This window comes from Myotis yumanensis, unplaced genomic scaffold, assembly GCF_028538775.1.
Source record: "Myotis yumanensis isolate MYYU_CA2020_CCGP unplaced genomic scaffold, mMyoYum1.0.hap1 SCAF_11, whole genome shotgun sequence".
Taxonomy (NCBI): Eukaryota; Metazoa; Chordata; class Mammalia; order Chiroptera; family Vespertilionidae; genus Myotis; species Myotis yumanensis.
This window is the reverse complement of record NW_027223762.1, coordinates 69617952-69637343: the sequence shown is the minus strand read 5'-3', so window position 1 is coordinate 69637343 and position 19392 is coordinate 69617952. Positions and strand designations below refer to the sequence as shown.

Sequence of the window (19392 nt, the reverse complement as noted above, 5' to 3'; positions counted from 1 at the left end):
ATATTCACATAACTTTTATTATAGTTAATATTGTTATATTTTTCATTTTAGTTCTTGTTAATCTCTTACTGTGCCTAATTTATAAATTAAACTTTATCAGAGGTATGTATATGTAGGAGAAAACATAAGTATGTTTTGTTACTCCATGGTTTTAGGCATCCACTGAGGATCTTGGAATGTATCCTCCACATTTGAAGGGAAACTATAGTAGATATAGGACTATCCAGGTTATGTACTTCTTTGTGAGTTTTGATAGTTTATATCTAGTAAGGAATGGCTCTATTTTATCTGAGCTTTTGAATTTATGAGTATAGAATTTCTCATTCTATTCCCTTATCATCATTTTAATACTTATAGGATCTGTAAGGATGATGCCTCTCCCAACCCTTTCACTCCTGATATCAATAATTTGTCTTAGCTTTTTCTTAGTCAGTCTAGAAGTTTATCAATTTTATTGATTTTTTTTTTCAAGAACTGGTTTTTGGCTTCATTCTTTTTTTTTTTTAGAAACTAGAAATTCATTATAAGTACTTACTATAAATGGATTTTGTATACTCTTAGAAACTTTTAAAACCATATGTAACCTAAGATTATTTTAATGTATTTCATTTTTCATTATTCAATCTATAAAACACAAAGAACTTATATATATATATATATATATATATTTATTTTTTTCCCCAGAGGAAAAAAATGTAAATTGAGAAAACTAATGAATATAAAAATACCCCACCCCAAACTAAAACAAACCCAATTAAGAAATAGATTCTACAAAGCCTATTAATCCTCCAATTTAAAATAAATCACTTCCCAAGGGAAAAATATTTCCATAATCATAGCAGTTTGATGAATAAAAGCAAAGCTGCTCTCATTAAGGGAAATTACATTATATGTAAGAAAAATGTAATAATGTTTCTAGGAAATGAAGAAAAGTAATTTCCATGTTGGATTTATCAAGCATACTAAATACTTTAAGGATTTGAAGGAGAGAAAGGGAGAGAGAATGAGAGAAACATCAATTTGTTGTTTCACTTATTTGTGCATTCATTGGTTGCTTCGTATATGTGCCCTGACCAGGGATTGAACCTGAAAGCTTGGCTTATTGGGACCACACTCCAACCAACTGAGTTATCCGGCCAAGGCCTAAATCCTTTTTGTTCACTTGGCCTTTGTTAGAAGTGAAAGTACCTATTTCCATGAGAAAAGTGCTATGAACATGAACATCATAAAACCAAGCTCCTTGATGATTTTTCAGTTTAACCTCAGGAGAATCAACTCAAGAGCTTCAAATCCAAGGATAGATTGGTCCCAAAGCATTTCCTCCTCCGTCCTTTCTGTGCCTTGTTCCTTTTTCTCTTTCTTAGAGGCTACATCTCGTCTTTTTCTCTCCCTTTGATTCTTAAGCTTTTCTGTGCTGATCCTGATTGTTTCTACCTCTGTGTTGCTTTTCTAGAAGCTCTTGTGTTTGTCTAAATCTGTTTCCTCACAACCTTTTTTCCTCTTATGTTTGGGCTGCTGCTCCTCTGATTTTCCTTTGCCTCCTTCTGGGTGCCGTTTTCTCTTCGGGTGTGTCCGTTCATGGCCGGCTTTATGGGCACTGGTACTGTTTTCTGAGAGGTGCCTGTAAACTCTGGATTCGACACTGTATGAGCTATAATTATACTCTTGATGACTAAGGTTCAGGGGTGCTGATTTTTCTGAGAAATAGTCCCTGGTGAATTGACAGTATCTCATGCTGTCATGAGCTGGTAGTATGAGGTAACTGATTTTCCACTATTTGTGAAATACTGCATGACCTTGGGTGGGTCTGGATGGTTTCAGTTGGGAGTCTATGATCAAATATTCTGTACCTGGGTCTGAAATCAACCTCTTCTTTGTCCCTACAGGTTTCCAAATAGTCCCCTCTCATCTGCCTGAAACAAGTCTTTGGTTCTAAGCCTCTGGCTTTCTTAACTTTGATATAACCTTCAAGTTCATCTTGAAAGGAGTCAGATGTCTTCTCTGAATGCTTCTTTAGGTTGACAACAAGGGATTTTCCTTATCAGACTGAGAACTTGGTGGAGAAATCTGATCATATTCACCCATTAATTGCCTTCAGTTTTCTAGCATAAACTTTCCCCAAAGAGTGAGACTGTGCAACAACTGGGGAGCTTCTTGTGAGGCAGGGGCGGGCATCTATGACTACTGTCCCCCTCTCTGCCAACGCCACTGGCCGGGAGATAAGCCAAGGTGGAGGTGGTAGAGTGGCAGGGACAACCGCTGCCGCCGCCACCACCTCCGGCGGGGTAGAATGAGGAGGCCTCATCGATTCTATTTTTTTTCTATTACATTACTTTGCTCTTCTTATTTTTGGTTGGTAGGATGGGAAACGTAAGATTATTGATGTGCAATCTTTCTTCTTTTACTAAAAGAAGCATTTTAATGCTATAAATTTCCCTCTAAGCACATTTTCAAAATTTTGTTGTGCTTTATTTTTTTTTAAGTTACTTTCTAATTCTCAATGAGACTTCTTGAACTCATGGATTAATAAGAAGTAGGTTGTTTAATTTTCAAATATTTCTGGATTTTTCTCAACATATTTCTATTATTCTTTTCTAGTGTAATTGTTGTGTGCGTGCATGTGTGTTTGGTTAATCCTTACCTGAGATATTTTTTCTATTGATTTTTAGAGAGGGAAAGGGAGGAAGCCAGAAAGTGGGGGGAGGGCGGAGAGACATCAATATGAGAGAGACACATTGATTGGCTGACACCTGCACTCACCCCAACCAGGGCATGAATCAAACCTGCAACCCAGGTTATGTTCCCTTGGATCAGGATTCAAACCCGTGAACCTTCGGTGTGTAGACCAATGCTCTAACCACTGTGCACACCAGCCAGACAGTTTAATTATGTTTTATTTTTTATTCTGTTTGCTTTAATTCTTTCAAATGTCTTAAAGCTTGTTTTATGGCTCTGGATCCTGATTTTTTTATTTTCTTAATCAATTATAAAAGGCATTTGGAGACAAATGGGGAAAAATTTTAAATGGGACAGAAAATCAGATGCTATCAAGGAATTAACTTTGTTAGAAGTAAGATGTACTCTATTCATGTTAAAAAGTAAAATGTCCTTACTTGTTAGAGATACATACTAAAGTAAAATATAAGTAAAATAATATGGTATCTGAAATTTACTTTAAAATACCACAAGGGAAAAAAGTGGGTGGAGGACAAAACAAAAATGATATATATTGATAATTGTTTAAACTGAGTGATGGGTAAATGGGGACTCATTTAACTATATTCTCTATTTTCATTTATTTTGGGGGACAAAAAAATGTTTTTATACATACACTATCATTTACACATAAAATTTTAACATAGTATGTAAGTCATCTCCCTACATAAGGAAATTATATCACCTAACATTATTAGACTTTTTCACAGCATTTTCATAGGAATTGTTCTAGTACAATTCAATTTTCATTTTGACCATTATAAAGATACAACTACTTGAGAGAAGCGACTCTTCCCATTAATTAAAAATACTACTTACCCTGAGCTTGTAGAAGTTTAAGGGTAGCTTCAGCTCTGGCTCTGGCTTCTCTCTGAGATTTAGTTAAAAGTTTCCCTTCTTTTTTCAAGCGTTCTTTTCTTTCTTTTTCTTTTTGCTTTTTCCTTTCTCTTTTTTCTTGTTCTAATCTTTCCTATAAAAGAATATATATCAGACAAAATTTGTACTAGCTTAATCAATTATAAAATTTAAATGTAAAAAACCCAAGCTTCAAACAAAGCTTTTGCGATACATGCAAAGTATTATGTTAGGAGATTCCAAATGATAATATTTTAAATGTTATACATAAATTTTTTTGTTAATCCTCACCCAAGGATATTTTTTCCAATGATTTTTAGAGAGAGTGGAAGGAATGGGGACAGACAGAGAGAGAGAAACATCGATGTGAGAGAGAAACATTGATTGGTGGCCTCCTGCATGTTCCCAACCAAGGCCAGGGAACGAGCCTGCCAGCATGCATCCTTGACCTGGAATCGAACCAGTGACCCTTCAGTGTTTGGGCCAACACTCTACCACTGAGCCACACCAGCCAGGATGCACATAATGATTACTCATGAGAATAGACTATGTCTTGGCAATGATACATAAGCAACACCTGTATGTACCTCAGGAAATAAAGGTAGAATTTTCTGTACCATTTAAATCCAGACAACAGATTTCGAGGTTAGAGATATTTCATAGAGAAGAGATTTTAAGTTAAACACAATGTCAATGTCGGCAACTTTATGAAAACGTACCTCTTCTTTCCGCTTGGCTTCCAACTCCTCAAGCCGTTTGATGCGTTCTTCCTCTTCTCGCTTCTGTCTCTCTTCTTCTTCTTTCAACTTAGCCAGAGCTTCCTGCATAGCTTTAACTGTGGCTTTGCTAGGTCCTTTTTTCTTCTCCTTCTCTTTGTCTTCCTTTTCTACTTTCTTTTTCTTCTTGTCTTTTTTCTTTTTGTCTGCTTCATTGTCATCTATCAAAAAAGAATAGATAAACTGTTGTTTTTTAAAGTTTCCTAAGGCAATGATGAGCAAACCCCAGAATTCTAGGACCATAATGGGCTGAAGCTGATGCCAGCAGCGGGCTAGAGCCTGTAGGCATCAAGGCATCCAGAAGAGCACAGGAGAACCTGAGCACCTAGATCAGCTTAGAATCCCCAAGTTAGCTTCCTTAGAAGCCTGCAACGCTGGTGTTGCTCTGAGTTGTCCTGAGAGATGCCAGAAGACAGCAGGATCTTTTCAGCAGGGACAAGATATAATGTATCTAATGAAGCTCTTAATCTACAGTGTCTGAATTCCTGCCTTAATTCTTAGCTAGTGTTGCTTCTATAAAATGGGAATAATATGAATGATGCCAATCTTAAAATATTAGAAGGGTAAAACAAAAAAATATAGGTAATTATATTCTAAGAACTCTATAGTATTGTGCTTAGAAAGCTAAAAATTATAAAGCTACTTTCATGGTGTTTCTCTTCAAATATGTCCAGATAATATTTCAAGTGGTTAAAAAAGTTATGTCAATTTTCCCCTCAGAGGTTTTACTAGTCTAAAGAAAAGCTATGTGAATCATTTGATCTGTTTTTATTCTGATTAAGAATGGGAAATTTAACTATAAAGCTTATTTTTTGTTAATTAGTTATGGTACTAAAAAGTGGCTATTGCTTAAAAGATGTTAATTAATTTCAGCATGTTTTACTTTTCTATTTCACAGGCTGAATTGGGTTTTTAAAAACAGCTAAGAGCCCTGGCCTGGGTAGCTCAGTTGGTTGAGCATCGTCCCACGCACCAAAAGGTGACCAGTTCAAGTCCCGGTTTGGGTTGTGGGCTCTATCCCCAGTAAGGGGCATGCAGGAGGTAGCCAGTCGATGTTTCTCCCTCTCTCAGTTTAATGTTTCCTCTCTCTTTCTCTCTTCCTCTCTCTTTAAAGTTAATAAAAACTTTGATAAAGAAATATAAAAACAGGAAAGAATTCAGTTATCACCTGACACCAAGTTATCGTCAGAGAAGAATAAATTTTCATTAGGCAACTTCCACTCTTTATCAACAACAAAAAATTGGTTATCACAGTGAAATTCTATAAAAATCCTAGTCTGTGTACAAACCGCTTGAAAGACATTTTGTATTACATATAAATCTTTAACAATAAACATCAATTCAGAAAGTACACAGATGTAGTTTTTTAAAGATTTTCTTACGATTAAGCATCTTTATAACCAAGGACAAATAAGAAAATGACTTTGGGGCATAATGATCAAACCTTAGATTAAATATGAACCCAAGCCTTTTGCCCTTTCTGCAATAATTTTACCAACCTTCAGCGGCTACGGGCACCTCTCCCTTCTCATCAGAAGCAGGGGCTGTTCCAGGATCAAGAGTCACCTTGGATTTTGCACTTTCCTCTTCAGATTTCTTTTGAGGTTCTTTTTGTTTACTCTGATCCTTTTTACCAGTTTCTAACTCTTCTTTTTCTTTCAGCTTCCGCAGTTTTGCCTTTTCTTCATCTCGCTTTTTTCTCTCGCGCTCTTTCTTTTCTGCCTTCTTTTGGGCCACTGTCTTAATTTTGAAGGAGTCTTCATCCTCATTCCCACTCTCTACAGTAGGACCTGGCTTATTTTTTTGATTTTTTTTCTGTCCTTTTCTAGACTGCAAAAATTCATCTGAATCATCACCACTTTCCCCTGAAGAATTTACTCTGGAACGCTCTTTAATTCTCTTACTGTTATCCTCATCCTCTTCTGACCCATCCCACTTCTTATTTGATTTTTGAGTTTTCCCTTTAGCTTTTTTAGAAAGTTTTTTTAAATCATCATCATCATCATCATCATCATCATCATCACTCCCAGAGTACATTTCCACTTTTGGTTTTGCTGTCTTTTTTGATTTTGAATCCTTATCTTCCAATTCATCACTATCATTCTCATCAAAATTTTGTTTTTTGCCTTTCTGTGCTTTCTTTTTTTTATCTTGTTTTGAGAAGGATTCTTCTTCATTATTTTCTGTTGGCTAAAAAAATTCTATTGTTAGAAATATTAACAGAGTTATATTTTGTTTTAAAATAAATAATTGAAACTCCTCAGAGTCACATACTTCATGAAAAACACATCAAAAAATTCTCAAAATATTTTCAAAAGTCTTTTTTTATAAGGAGATAAACCTCAACTAAGTAACAAAAGCTAGCCTAGGTGTCAGGCACATCTCGCTAACAACCATTCACTGGCACTCACAGTGAATGTCAGAATCCAGGTACTCTAGAGCCAGCACTAATCACAATCCACACTTACTAGCTTCTTCCAATGGCACACAAAGTTTAAGGGGGGTATGGAAATAAGAAGAAATACTATCACTTTCCCACTGTTCTGAAGCCTCTCCAAATTCAAATGATGAAAAAGAAATAATATTTAAGAAATTGAAGGTGGAGATAGGAAATGTTCTATCTCCAAATACATCAATTTTATAAACAGGCAACATATCCCAAAATACCTTTAGATTACAAGTAAAGCATCTTTCTATCTGTAAAAGGTTTTAAAAGACATTATTTCTTTCCTAAAACTTGCTTTTCCCCTGTTGGCATCAGAATTTATAGAAAATTTTATCTGTTTGCAAAAGCAGCTCCCTAAAATCAGGCACTAGGAAGCAAGGCTGGCTAACAACCATTCACCTTTGTTGCCGCGGTTTCTCTGTCAGCTTTGATGCCTTGAGCCTCCCAAGACAATTCTTCCAGTTCTTTCAGGATATCATCTTCACTAGGAAAGATGAAAATATATTTAAGGCAAGGAATCAGCTTAATAAGTGAATCTTGTACCGAAGCTAGTAAAAAGCAAATATATTTGAAATATACTTACTCAAAGTCTTGCCTTTTTTTTTCTTTTTTCTTCTTCCCCTTGGACTTTTGAGGCTCCTGCTCCTTAGCAGCACCAGCTCCTTCTATTTCTGCAGCCAAGGCATCAAGATCAATGTCATCCTTGGCACTTAAATGAAAACAAAGAAGATCTAAATGTTACTCGAGAACAAAATAATCTAGCACATTCACCTACAGAGAAATGTTTTGGAAAATGTTTTTATTGATTTTAGAGAAAAAAGGGAGAGAGAGAGAGAGAGAGAGAGATACATCGATGACAGAGAAAGATTCATCAGCTGCCTCCTGCCGGCGGCCACAGAGGGAGGCCCAGGCCACCTAGCTGGCAGCACTGAGGTGGGTGGGCGGGGCCTCCCTCTGCAGGGTGATCGATTTTGGGGCCCCATGATCGCCCAACAGAGGGAGGCCCAGGTCATCAGCCAGCGATGCTGTGGTGGGTGTGTGAGCAGGCCAGCGATCACCCTGCAGAGGGAGGCCTAGGTCAGCCAAGCTATTGCACCCCCTGCCTGTTACCTGCAGAGGTAGACGACTGGTGGCGGGGGCAGGGGGGGAGGGGCAGCACCACACAGATGGCAAGCAGTGGCAGTGGCGGCAGGGCTAGGCCTTGATCGCCAGCCAGGCCCTAGGGACCTTACCCAAGGAGTCCCGGATTACGAGAGTGCGCACAGGCCAGGCTGAACCCGCTCCCCCGCCACTGTGCATGAATTTTGGGCACTGGGCCTCTAGTAAATAAGACAAAAAACACATGGTTATTGTAATAAATGAAGAAATAGTGTTTAACCAAAATCCAACACCCTTTCCTGGTAAAAAGAGTCAACCAACTAGGAATAGAAACCAAACTTTCCTCAACCTAAAAAAGGGTCTCTAGGGAAAACACAGCTAACATTATACTTAATGGGGGAAAACAAAGTTTCCCCTACGATCAGAAACAAGACAAAAATGTCCACTCTCCCCATTTCTATTCAACATTGTACTGCAAGATTTAGCCAGAACTTTAGGCAAAACAAAGAAAAAGCATTTAGAGTAGAAAAGGAGGAAGCCATTTGAACTTGCCTAAGACCTGACCATGCACAGAGAAAATCCTAAGGATAAAAAGATTATTACAGCTAATAAGTGAATTCATTAAGATTGCAGGATTGGCCACTGTACAAAAAATCAACTGTATTTAAACTATGCACTAGCAACGAACAATCTGAAAATGAAATTAAGAAAAGAATTCCATTTACAATAGCATAAAAAAAGAAATGCTCAGGAAGAGTTTTTGAAAAGAGTTGCAAATCTACTCTGAAAACTACAAAATATTATTAAAAAACACCAAAGACCTAAATAAGTGGAAAGACATCCCATGTTTACAGATCAGAAGGCAAAATATTTGCAATACTCCCAAAATTGATCTATAGCAGCAATTTTCAAACAATGTGCTGCAAGAATTTTTGAAACATGCAATATCTGACTATTTAGTCAGGGCACTGACCTCTTTTCCCTAAGACTGTCAAATAAAAAAATGATAACAGCCAACACAATAGCTGTCCATTGTAAATGAATCAAAATTACACCTTTTTTTGTCAGATCAGCAAAAAACATATTTTTGGAGTGCTATAGAATTTTAGTAATTAGTTTATATATGCCATGAGATGAAAAAAAAGTTCAAAATCGCTGATCTACAGGTGAAATGCAATCCTAATCCAAATTCTAGCTACTCCCTCCTCCCCTTTTTTGCAGAAATTTAGAAGCTGATCCTAATATCTCTATGGAAATGCAAGAAACCCAGACTAGCCAACACAATCTCAAAAAGAACAAGGCTAGAGAAATCACACTTCCCAATTTCAAAACTTAATACAAAGCTATAGTAATCAAGACAGAGAAGTACTGCTTTAAGGATAGACATATAGACCAATGGGACAGAATTGAGAATCTATAAACAAACACCCACATACATGGTGAACTGATTTCAACAAAGAATTAAAGTCTTTTTAACAAATGGTGTCAAGACAACTGGCTATCTACATGCAAAGAATAAAGCTGGACCCCCCATGTTACATGATATACAAAAGTTAACTTAAAATGGCTCAAAGTTTAACACTATAAAACTACTAGAAGAAAACCTAGTAAATCTTCACGACCTTGGATCTAGTGATGGTTTCTTAGATCTGACACCAAAAACATAAACAACCAAAGAAAACATAAATGAATCAGACTTCATCAAAACTAGAACCTTTTTGCTACAAAGGATATCACCAAGAAAGTGGAACAATAACCTCCAATGGGAGAAAAGAAAAGCAACTCACAGAATGATAGAAAATATTTGCAAATCATACCTGGATAAAGGGTTAGTATGTAGAATATATAAAGAATTCTTATTCCTAAAAAATTTTAAAATGGGCAAAGGCTTTGAATAGACAGTTCTCCAAACAAGATATGCAAATATCCAATAAGCACAACATTTAACATTTTAAACCATCATGGAATGACAAACCAAAATCATAGTATGACACCACTTCACACCCATGGGAATGGCTACTACACAGTAATCAAAAAGTCAGTTGATAAGTGAGGATGTAGAGAAATTATAACTCTAATACATTGTTGGTTAAAATGTAACATGGTATTTCTTAGATCTTTATTCCTTTTCCTTCCTCCCACATTCTCAAAATAGTTACAGCATGGTTTTGGTTCTACATTAAGTGTTTCATTATGTAAATGTTGTAGTTACTGCTGGGGCAAGTAGTACACAGTGATTATTTCAATACTGTTTAATACGGGTTTCAAAATACCTTTTGCAGTAAACGTTCTCAACAATACATATTTGTTACAACGCATAAAATAGAAAGGAAGGAAAAAAAGCAGTCATTTGTGTGTCACTAATTAAAACATTTGAATGCTGCTATATCTTTTTTTTTTATTATTCTTTTTTTTATATATATTTTATTGATTTTTTACAGAGAGGAAGGGAGAGGGATAGAGAGTTAGAAACATCGATGAGGGAGAAACATCGATCAGCTGCCTCCTGCACATCTCCTACTGGGGATGTGCCCGCAACCCAGGTACATGCCCTTGACCGGAATCGAACCTGGGACCTTTCAGTCCCCAGGCCGATGCTCCATCCACTGAGCCAAACCGGTTTCGGCTGCTGCTATATCTTTAATTTTCTCCATGCTCTCCCCCTTTACTATTCACATACTAGGAAAAACTAATAATCTAATCACAACATAGTCCTCATCCTTTATAGAGCTACTCCTAATAAGAGTACAGTAAATTGGTGACACACAAGACAAACAACCATCCTGGAAAAGTTTTCCTATTTACCAGAAAAAAAGAAAGAAAAAGTATTACTTTAACAGCAATGAAAGAAAATTATAAATATATATAAAGCCCTAATATGCAAAGAGACCGAATGATGGAACAGCCGAACATCTGGTCACTATGACGTGTGATGACCACCAGGGGGCGTGTGCGCAGAACATGGCGGGCGTTGGGCGCAGCGGGATGGTAGAGCAGGTGAGTGGGGGTGCCAGACCAAGGTGGGGCGCCAGTTGCTTTCATTGGGGGGAGCCTCTGGTGGTTACTGAAAATTCTTTGCTCCCATGCACCATGGTCCCGCCTGGCACTAGCACCTGCTGCCAGCACCTGGTGCCAGCCCTGATCACCCCTCAGGGCTTCTCCACCTCCCCCTGCTTCTGAGGGGCGATTGGGGCAGCAGCTGCCACTCGCACCCAGTGATAGCGCCAAACAATCAGGGCCAGTGCCAGCAGACAGGGGACCAAGAGCTGCGGTGGGAGGGGCCAGGCCGGGGCGTGGAGGATCAGCCGAGACCCGCTCCTGTGCCCACTGCAGCCTCGTGGCCCACAGTTCCTTTCAAGGTGCACGAATTCGTGCACTGGGCCCCTGGTAATAAAATATTACTTCAACCATGTCCAGCATGGCCAGTGGTGAACCTGAGGAGGGGCAGTGAAGGATTAAACAAAACAGACAAGAGAATACAGTTGGGGCCAGGTATATCACTGTGCCTGGATGAGGAAACAGTGACACAACCTGTAAGCCCAAGCTTTATTTTATAGTCAGATCACACAAAGCAAAACAAGGGCAAGATGTTTACAATGTTCTGGCGAGTTTCAAATCTGCTTCTTTCCTGTTGTTGCCATTCTCTGAACTCTATCAAACTTTGATTAAGCAGCACTTGCTGCACCTCCTGCAGCCCACATCCCTTAACTTCCTAGGACTGCAGGGTCAGACTATAAGGTCAAGCTTACAACCATAGCCTTTTGGCTATAATTGTGCTAGGAGGGCTTTGCCCTCCAAGTTGGGACTTGTATGTGGCTTTGCCGCAAGTCAGTCTGAGGCTTGATCCTGTCCGAACACTGTAGCTGCTCTCCACAATTACTGACATACAATTACATTAACCAAATACAGAAGCATGTCATATTATTATTTGTTGATCACTGTATATGGCACTTTAATAGAAACTCAATACATTTCTTGAATGGGATGATTCAATAACATAAAGGTGTCAAATGTACCAAATAATCAACTGCCAATTAAAATCAACCATCACAGCCCTAACCGGTTTGGCTCAGTGGATAGAGCGTCGGCCTGCGGACTGAAGGGTCCCAGGTTTGATTCCAGTCAAGGGCATGTACCTTGGTTGCAGGCATATCCCCAATAGGGGGTGTGCAGGAGGCAGCTGATCGATGTTTCTTTCTCATCAATGTTTCTAGCTCTCTATCTCTCAAAATCAATAAAATATATTTTTTAATTAATTTATTTATTTATATATTTTTAAATATATTTTATTGATTTTTTACAGAGAGGAAGGGAGAGAGATAGAGAGTTAGAAACATCGATGAGAGAGGAACATCGATCAGCTGCCTCCTGCACATCCCCTACTGGGGATGTGCCCACAACCCAGGTACATGCCCTTGACCGGAATCGAACCCGGGACCTTTCAGTCTGCAGGCTGACGCTCTATCCACTGAGCCAAACCGGTTTCGGCAATAAAATATATTTTTAAAAAATCAACCATCACAGATTTTTAATAGACCTCAATAAATTCACCTATTATATTAAAATACATATATATATACACTGAGTGGCCAGATTATTATGACCACCTGACATTTGTAGGCAAATTAGCTATAATTTCGTGCTGAAGTTGCCAGAGGGCCAGATTATTATAAATGTCTCAATAGCACAACATACCTAAGTATCGTTGCTGATCAAGTTCATCCTATCATGTTGATGGCGTAGCCCAATGGAGATGGCTTCTTCCAACCAGACAATGCGCCATGCCACGGTGCTCGTATTGTGCAGGAGTTATTTCAAGAACATGAGGGAGGCTTTACCTCGCTTAGGTGGCCCCCACAATCACCAGATCTCAATCCAATTGAGCATTTGTGGGACGAAGTTAAAAGAGCCACCAGGCAGCTGGTTCCACAACCATCAAATCTCACAGAACTGGACAGTGCTATTCATCAGGCATGGTGTCAGACTCCTCACATCACCTTTCAACATCTTGTGGAGTCAATGCCAAAAAGAATTGCTGCAGCATTGAAGGCAAAAGGTGGCCCCACGAAGTACTGATGGGGTGGTCATAATAATCTGGCGCTCACACGCATGTGTGTGCGCACGTGTTTGTGTGTACTAGAGACCTGATAAACAAAATTAGTGCTCTAGGGTCCCTAGGCCTGGCCGGCGATCCAGGCTGATATACGGGGCGACCAGGGAAGCCTCCACCTTGGCCGGCCAGGCGCCACCTGTCCGCCTGCCCGGCCCCCCGTCGCCTCCTTCAGCAGGGTGATCTGTGGGGCCATTAGGGGCCCCTGCTGGCACCCGCCTTGGCTGTCCTGGGGCCTGCGGGCTGGGGGCAGCTCCTGCGTTGAGCATCTGCCCCCTGGTGGTCAGTGCGCATCATAGTGACCAGTCATTCCGCTATTCAGTCAATTTACATATTAGGCTTTTATTATATAGGTTACCATAAGTAGGTAAAACATTAAGAGCGTTATATTAACACTAGAGGCCCAGCGCACGAATTTGTGCAAGGGTAGGGTCCCTGGGGGTGGCCTGCAGAGACTGGGCACCAGCTCGCGCCTCCAGCCCTGCAGTCCCACCTGGCACCCGGCCTTGGCCTGGTGCCGTCCCCTCACCTGCTCCACCATCCCACCTGTGGGGCAATTGATCAAGGCCAGGCCCTGCCCCCTGCCTCTGCCATTGGTAGCTGTCTGCAGGGCGATCAGCGGGTGATCAGGCCCCTGCTCACACCCGCCGAGGCCCGCTCCACCATCCTGCCGCGGTCCATCAGGGCCAGCAGCACTTCCACGGCAGTCCACTGCCAGCATCACATCGCCGATGCCCACCATGTTCCACACTGCCCCCTGGTGGTCAGCGCACATCATAGTGAGCGGTCTAATTCCCAGTCTCCTGGTCGAACTCTCGGTCAAATGACCACCTGAGGGGACAATTTGCATATTAAGCTTTTATTATATAGGGTAGGATGCCCTCAGGTACCTTAAGTTGTCCTTGAGTGATTATCAAGCAGTCTAAGCACCTGTTGGCGAAACAGTAACGATGGTCAAACAGCTTGAAATATGTCTCACAAATACCTAAATCCAGTTTAGGAATCCCTAAATCAGCAATTCTCAAAGTAGGTCCCAAAACCTGTTCAGGGGGTCTAAATTAATTCAAGGATCAAAATTATCTTCAAAATAATACTAAGATACTATGAGCCTTTTTTAATTCTCATTTTCTCCCAACTATACAATGGAGTTTTCCAGAGGCCACATGATGTATGTTGTTGTCGACAGAATACACAAGCAGATGAGAAGCTATCTTCTAGTAAGCCAGACAGCAAAGAAATTTGTAAAAATGTTTAATACCACTCTTCTCATCATTTTAAAAGATTAACAATGTTATTTATTACCTAGAGGCCCAAAGCACGACATTTCGTGCAAGAATGGGCCTTCCTTTCCCTGGCTGCTGGCACCAGTTTCCCTCCGGCACTCAGGAGCCGGGCCTTTGCTCTGGCCGCCGCCTCCGCCTTCTCTCCGGGCCGGCCATTGCCATCTTTGTCGCAAAGTGACAGTCAATTTGCATATCCCATCTTTAATAGATAAGCTATGTAATGTGTTTATTTTTAAATTCATAAATACTTTAAGAATATTTTTGTTTAACTTGTAATATGGTAAGTATCAATAGCAATAACCCACACTGACAAAAATATTTTGGGTTCCTTAGTAATTTGGAAGTTTTAGGACCCAAAATTCTCAAAACTGCTATTCCAACCTAACCACTGACACTCAGTTCATCAGTTAAACAATGCTTTGCTCTCCTTATAGATTGATGCACGAAGATTCGTGCAAGAATAGGCCTTCCCTTCCCTGGCTGCCAGCACTGGTTTCCCATTATTGAAGAATATGTAATGTGCAACTGGTGGGCAAGTGACATTAAAAGTAACTACATGAGCCCTAACTGGTTTGGCTCAGTGGATAGAGCGTTGGCCTGGGGACCAAAGGGTCCCAGGTTCGATTCTGGTCAAGGACATATACCTTGGTTGTGGGCACATCCTCAGTAGGGAGTGTGCAGGAGGCAACTGAATTGATGTTTCTCTCTCATCAATGTTTCTAACTCTCTATTCCTCTCCCTTTCTCTCTGTAAAAAAATCAATAAAATATATTTAAAAATAAAAATAAAAGTAACTACATGAACCCTGGCCAGGCTCAGTTGGTTGGTTGGAGCGTAGTCCTACACACCAAAAAGTTTCAGGTTCAATTCCCCAGCCAAGGCACATACCTAGATTGCAGGTTCAATCACTGGTCAGGACATGTACAGCAGGCAACCAATCGATTTTCCTCTCTCACATCGATGTTTCTCCCTCTCCCCTCCCACTTTGCTCTTTCTCTAAAAATCAATAAAAACATATCCTCAGGTGAGGACTAAAAATAAAAGGGGTTGCATCAGCTCCAGATCTCAATAGAGATCACCAATACAGAATAAGACAACAAGAAAAGTTCATCTGCCTTCTTATTCATTTATGGAAAACTAGAAATTCTGTCCCTCCTGCAACACACCAATTTCCTAAAATATCAGTGTCAGAACGAGCTAAGAGAACTCTCAGATTAAGCATCTTTTTCTTCTGATCTAAAGTATGCAGATACATACCCCAGAATTCTACTGACTCATGAAAGATCTTCTAGTTCCTGAATGACATCTCCACCTCCACAATATATGACTGTGTGATAGGTAAAACAGTTATCTTCCTTCCCTCTATGTTCTTTGGGGAGGTGTGTGTGTGTGTTTGGGGGGGGAAGGGGGAGATATAGTATTAATCCCACTAGTTATAATGAGATACCATATTCCTTATAACTTGAAAAATATAACTGCCAGATTTGGGGGATCCAACAAAAGGAGGGATACCAGAATGAAGAATTGGATGTTAATTGTGAAAAAAGCAGATAATCCAGGTCCTTTTCTCTGCACACATTAGTAAGAAACATTCATCATACTGTGTAAATGAAAACAGTAGGACATGTCTTAAGAATGCAAGTTTCCATAAGATAAGGTCCCATTATGTAAACTGATGACTGGGAAGGTCATAGAAAGAAATGAAAATATTAGCCTTATATTCTGTATAAACTGTAGATGTTAAATACTATCCCTTGTCTCATCAAATGACTTTTCCCAAATGAAAAAAAGTCAGGATCATTTGCTGAATACCCTATATCAAAGCCTCATTCTCAGAATTACACAAGCTGGAACAAAATTCTAGAACTTAGTCTTTAAGAAAAGTTTAGTCATTGGTATAACAAATATATGCTACCCAAATTAGATACTCAAATGAAATAAAACCTAATTTTAAATGAACACTGAGTGGCTAACAAGTTAAAACAGGGATTAAATATAACACTATAAGAATTGAAACTGTCAAGTAATTTATGCTCTTTCCAAGAACTGAAAAGTAGCTCAGTGCCTTATCTTGATAACTAATAAACAGCTGCTCATTTCTCACCCAATTCTACTTGGCCAGAAACATGCTCTACTTAGGAGAGCTTGGTTAGGGAAGAGGTGGGATGAATGTAAAATCTTTAAAAGTGGAGATCTTTATACAAGAAAGTAAAATCAGGTAATATCTAAATATACTAACCATCAACTAATCAAGTCATATTCTTTTTGCTGGAGGATCTTGACTTTAATTTGAAAAAAGAAAGAGAAAGAAAGGAAGGAAAGAAGGAAGGAAGGAAGGGGGGAAGGAAGGAAGGAAGGAAGGAAGGAAGGAAGGAAGGAAGGAAGGAAGGAAGGAAGGAAGGAAGGAAGGAAACGCAATAGCATATGCGATGCAAAATAAAACTAGGTATGCCTGTACTATTTAAATATACAGAAGGTCAAAGTAAACTAACCAAGTAGTGAAACTTCCCTCTCCCACTCCAAAATATCTAATGTGGAACACCAAAGTAAAAAGGCCCAGCAATTCTGGTCAAGGGGGACCCTCTGCAAAACCCTAGGATTTCTTACGTACAATTTGAACAGCATCAAGCAAAGGAATCCATGAAGGAAAAATAAGATGAGAAAACCTTTTCAATTACATTGCCACCACTTTCCTTCAAGGTGAGCCAAAAAATAAAGACTACAGATTAGTCTGAGCTGGGATGAAAACAAAACAAAACAAAAATACTTGCCCTAACCGGTTTGGCTCAGTGGATAGAGCATCGGCCTTCGGACTGAAGGGTCCCAGGTTCGATTCCGGTCAAGGGCATGTACCTTGGTTGTGGGCACATCCCCAGTGGGGGGTGTGCAGGAGGCAGCTGATGGATGTTTCTCACTCATTAATGTTTCTAACTCTCTATTCCTCTCACTTCCTCTCTGTAAAAAATCAATAGAAAATATTAAAAACAACAACAACAACAACAAAACAAAACCAAAAATACTCCCCAAACAATAGGAGCATTCCTTCTACACTTAACAACAGGCTCCAGTGTTTGCAATTGAAACTGTACATCATCCGTGAAAATCTTTATGAATCAATAAGAGACACAATTTCCTCCAAAAATACAGACAATAAAATTCTCCCCTCTGAATATTTTTTCTATTGTGAGCCTGGAAGATAAAAACTGTAAGTAAAATAACAACATATACATGTACTTTTATTTTTTTTTTTTTACTTTAAATCAACTTATATTTTAATTCAGAAATTTAAATACACACATTTGTACATGTACTTTTAAACGTAAAGAACAGACTTCCGTAATCATGAACCAAACCAATTGTTTAAAAAAATCTTTTTAATTAAGAGAATCAGTGAAATTAGAAAGTTGGCTGCACACTTCATAATATTTAAGAAAACACAGTAAATATTCCTTAGGCTTGACAGTGGCATTGCAGTTGTTTTGTTCTGTTTCTACAGGTTTCTCCCCTCAAGTATTATCTTTCAAATACACCTGAAGAATTTATTCATGAACGGATTCTGAGGTTTGCTAAAATATCCAACAAGGGCCCAAGCTGGGTTTGGCCCAAGAATAGAGCGTGGATCTGTGGACTGAAAGTTCCCAGGTTCGATTGGGGTCAAGGGCACATGCCCGGGTGGCGGACTGGATCCCCTGTGGGGGGCGTGCAGGAGGCAGCCATCGATGATTCTCTTATCATCGATGTTTCTCGCTCTCCCTCTCCCTTCCTCCCTGAAATCAAAATATATTTTAAAATATATATGTATCCATCCAACAAGGCAGTCCTGGCAGTCTGGCTCAGTGGCTGAGCGTTCACCTATGAACCAGGTCGCAATTTGCTTCCAGGTCAGGGCACATGACCGGGTTGGGGGCTCGATCCCCAGCATGGGGTGTGCAGGAGGCAGCCAACAGATGATTCTCTCATCGATGTTTCTACCTCTCTCTCCCTTCCTCTCTGAAATAAAAATATATTTTAAAAAATAAAATATCCAACAGGTGGATGAAACAGGATTGACCATGTGATAACAATGGGTGAAGCTGGGTAATTGGTACTCGAAGCTTTTTATACTTATCATTTTGTGTACACAGTTCAAAGAAAAAAGTATCCCACGCATCAAAACATCCTGTCAAAGGCAGGGAAATTTTGTCCCACTAAATCACCCAGAATTCTGCTTTTTTGGGGTACTTATCCTGTTTGATTAATAATTAAGTCCTATTTTTCAAACCAATTAACTTCCTCCAGTGGACCTGTAAGTGAAAAACAAGCCTCACCCTGGTATCTTTTAATTCTACTCATCAACTAGATGAGTACTAGATGAGGAAACGATCTAGAATTCCTACTTATCATTAGTGATCTTATTTTAACTTCAACACCACATGCCCGTTTTGAGTCAGAATGATGAACTATCACGGGTTGTTTTTGTTTTAATTTACCTTACTCCCCTCCCCCTCCCCCCGTATTTGAACTAAGTTTGGTGAGTGGTATACAAAGGAGAAAAGTAACATGTTGTTCCCTCCCAGGAAGCAAACTCTTCCAACGAGAAGAGTAAAAGACTCAACCAAATGTGACACAGAAAAGTGACCGAAATCTCGGGGCGCTCCCTCCCTCCCCCAAAAGGCTTTTAAGTGGTGAGGAAGGAGCGACCCTGGTTGGTCGGTTTCCTCTCCGCCTCCTTTCTTAGGGGAGGTGCTAGAGAGCAAAGAAACCATCGAAAGACTGACTGGCCGGAAGAAGGAAAGCGAAAAGCATGGAGTCCGGACAACCAGCCCTGAAATGACCGAGAACTGTACCCACCAAATTAGGTGAACTCAAGGGGGAGGTGAGTGCAAAGCGCCCCCAACGCACCTGCGGCTCCCAGGTGGGAGCACCGGCTACGGGCACAGTTGATTCGAGCTCCCTTCGCCCCCCCAGTGCTCGCAGGTACAAAGGCGCACAGAACTCCTCCCGAGCCGAGCCTCGAGCGGCGCCCCCAAAACGCCGACCACCCGGACCACGCCGGGAGCCCCGAAACCACTGCCCCGCTTCTCAGGCCAGAGGCCCCTCTTTTCCTGGCCGGGCGAGGGGCAGAAGCGG

The 19392-nt window shown here is 40.0% G+C and overlaps 1 protein-coding gene and 1 pseudogene across 2 annotated transcripts in view; both read right to left on the bottom strand.

Annotated features, from left to right (window-relative positions):
• Window positions 1-19392, bottom strand: part of EIF5B (eukaryotic translation initiation factor 5B) — a 62053-nt gene that overhangs the window by 42234 nt on the left and 427 nt on the right. For both annotated transcript variants that reach the window (XM_070429863.1, XM_070429864.1), the window contains exons 2-6: window positions 7376-7501; window positions 7192-7276; window positions 5846-6536; window positions 4290-4507; window positions 3535-3685 (exon numbers count right to left, since the gene is read on the bottom strand). In XM_070429863.1, coding sequence (XP_070285964.1) covers window positions 3535-3685; window positions 4290-4507; window positions 5846-6536; window positions 7192-7276; window positions 7376-7501 — 1271 coding nt within the window. The remainder of the gene's footprint in view (window positions 1-3534; window positions 3686-4289; window positions 4508-5845; window positions 6537-7191; window positions 7277-7375; window positions 7502-19392) is intronic.
• Window positions 736-3407, bottom strand: LOC139019589 (lysine-rich coiled-coil protein 1-like; annotated as a pseudogene).